The 2,508-nt window shown below is 66.3% G+C and overlaps 1 protein-coding gene across 1 annotated transcript in view; it reads left to right on the plus strand.

Moving 5' to 3' along the window:
• The window catches only part of UNC45A (unc-45 myosin chaperone A), a 15,657-nt gene that overhangs the window by 1,406 nt on the left and 11,743 nt on the right, over nucleotides 1-2,508 (plus strand). Inside the window, exons 5-7 of the mRNA XM_025212486.1 lie at nucleotides 95-265; nucleotides 416-587; nucleotides 1,975-2,275. Coding sequence (XP_025068271.1) covers nucleotides 95-265; nucleotides 416-587; nucleotides 1,975-2,275 — 644 coding nt within the window. The remainder of the gene's footprint in view (nucleotides 1-94; nucleotides 266-415; nucleotides 588-1,974; nucleotides 2,276-2,508) is intronic.

Consider the following 2,508-nt stretch of genomic DNA (forward strand, 5'->3'; position numbering starts at 1 on the left):
CCTTGAGGGCTGGGTTGTGAAAGAGCTGCGTGCCCCGGTGCCCAGCTGGCAGGGGTGGGACACGCTGACCTCCTCTGGCGCCGGCTCTCGGCAGACTCCTCAAAGGATCTGAAGCTGCTGATCAAGAGCCTCCTGGAGTTGCTGACCTGGGAGGAGGCATCGGCACACGGCCGTGACAACGCGCTCAACCTGCTCATCCGAGCTGTGCCCCGCAAGTCGCCGCGGGAGCCCAACAACAGCCTCACGCTGTGGGTGATCGACCAGGGTAAGGGCAGCGGGCCGAGACGCCCAGAGCCCAGCCTGGCACCAAGCACCCTGTCCAGCCCTGGGCAGGCGCTGGGTCCAAGTCCCCAAGCGCTTCCCCTGCGTTCTGGGCTGTGACCCTGCCCCTGAGCGTGCGTTCACATCGCGGCAGGGCTGAAGAAGATCCTGGAGGTGGGGGGCACGGTCCGCAGGGCCGCCGGGAGCCTGCCCGTGACCGAGAACAGCTGCATGAGTGCCGCCGTCCTGCTCAGCAAGCTCTACGGGGACCTCAAGTGCGACGCGGAGCGCGAGAACTTCCACCGCCTGTGCGAGGACTACGTGAGGTGAGGGGCCTGGCGGCGGGGCTGGGCGCTGCGCTGGAGCCCCGGGCATGGGGGAGAGGGGTGGGGAGGGGGCTCCAGCGCTCGGCTGCCAGGAGCCTCCCGTTGGGCTGCTCAAGAGCCTGGCTCCGTGCCATTTGTCATCGTCACCGTCCTCGTCGGGTGTTGCTGACGCGCTCCGGGACCGTGGTGCTGGCAAAAAGTCGCAACTGGGAGATCCCAGCACCAGTCCCGTCTTAAAGAACGACCACAGGCTCCGCTCGGCGGCAAAGGCTCCCCCAGGTTTATTATCCACAAGGCGCGGCCCCAGCACAGCTGGGATCTGACAGGGTGTGAGGATGTGCCTGCCTGTGACGGGGCATCGGCACCACCGCGCAGGCTCCCCTGGGTCAGGACGAAGCTCCCGGGCTTTCCGGTTCTCCTTTTGCACAGCGGCCAAAGCAGATGACGCGTCGCCTTCTGCCTGTGTCTTGAATATCTGGAGCTGTCCTGAGCGTGCCAGGCTTCTGTCCCTGCACCACCTCCTCTGCTTCTCCCCTCACCCACTTATCCATGCTCTCCCTGTCCGTGCCCCCACACAGGTCCTGGCGCCTCCTGGTCAACTTCCTCCAGGCTCTGGCCAAGCTAGTGACCTACCTCACCAGGGAGGAGGCTCTGGCTGGGGTGCCCGGGGACTGCAGGCCCCCTTCCTGCCCCTGGTGCGATCCTGTCTCCAGGCAGTTTCTCTGGGCTGCGTCCGCTGGGTCCTTGGACCCGCTCAAGGGCGAGTGGGCGCTGTGCGGTGCGCTCTGCTCCATGTCCCACCTCCACGCACTTGTTTTAAGCCTCTGACCTCGCTCCTGTCCTTGTTATGTCTTCAGTTGTCAGCTGTGTCTACCTAGCAGCCTCCTCTTTGAAGGCAAGTTTATAGCGTGTCCCCGTGGGCATCCGCTTGCATTCCTTGGGCAGCAAATAGGCCTGATCAGGGTGTTCTCGTTGCAGCCTTGCCACCCTGGCACTGCGCTACCCCACACCTTGCACAGCCGTCTCCCCCTCCCATCTCCCGGCCCGCAGGCCGAGTTTTGCTTGCGTTAGGAGTTTGTGCCTGGGTCAGGTTTGCTGCTCAGACGCGCTCGAGCCAATGCTGTAGCACGTGGGTCAGTGCACGCCGCTCAGGCACTGGCAGCCAGGCTCTGCCCCCTCTCAGCCAGCCAGCCCCTCTGCTGAGCGTGTCTGGCAAGCGAGGGGGACGGAGCCTGCGCCCACCCAGGCCTCAGCTGCGCTGTGCCCAGTGCTGAGGTTGGGGTGGATGCTGTGATGGGAAGTGCTGGGCCTGCCGTGTGCCATGGTGCTGGGGTGTGGCTGGCGCCGTGGGGAGCCCTGGCCTCCCATCCTGTTGCTGCCCCCGCAGGAGCTGGTTCGATGGGCACGGGCTGGCCGGGAAGCTGCGGGCCATCCAGACGGTGTCGTGCCTGCTGCAGGGCCCTGCGGAGGCGGGGAACCGGGCACTGGAGCTGGACGGCATCATGGAGAGCGTGCTGTCACTGTGTGCCTCCTCGCACGAGGCCGACCAGCTGGTGGCCGTGGAGGCCCTGATCCACGCGGCCGACAAGGCCAAGCATGCCTCCTTCATCACCGCCAACGGCGTCACCCTGCTCAAGGAGATCTACAAGCACAGCGAGCGTGACAGCATCCGCATCCGCGCCCTGGTGGTGAGGCCACGGTGCCCTGGGGGTGGCAAGGAGGTGGCGGGGCTGGCGGCTGGGGAGAGCTGCTGGTGCTCAGTGCCCAGAACCGCCAGGCTCTGAGCAAAGGCGGGGCTGGGGGTGCAATGGCAGGGGAGTGTCAGGGCAGCTGGCCCCACTGGATCGGTGAGCCTGTCCCGGCAGGGCTCCTGGGTGAGGCCAGGGGTCAGGAGCTGCACGGACAGGGCGGTATCGCTGGC

The sequence above is a fragment of the Alligator sinensis genome, unplaced genomic scaffold (assembly GCF_000455745.1).
Source record: "Alligator sinensis unplaced genomic scaffold, ASM45574v1 scaffold407_1, whole genome shotgun sequence".
Classification (NCBI taxonomy): Eukaryota; Metazoa; Chordata; order Crocodylia; family Alligatoridae; genus Alligator; species Alligator sinensis.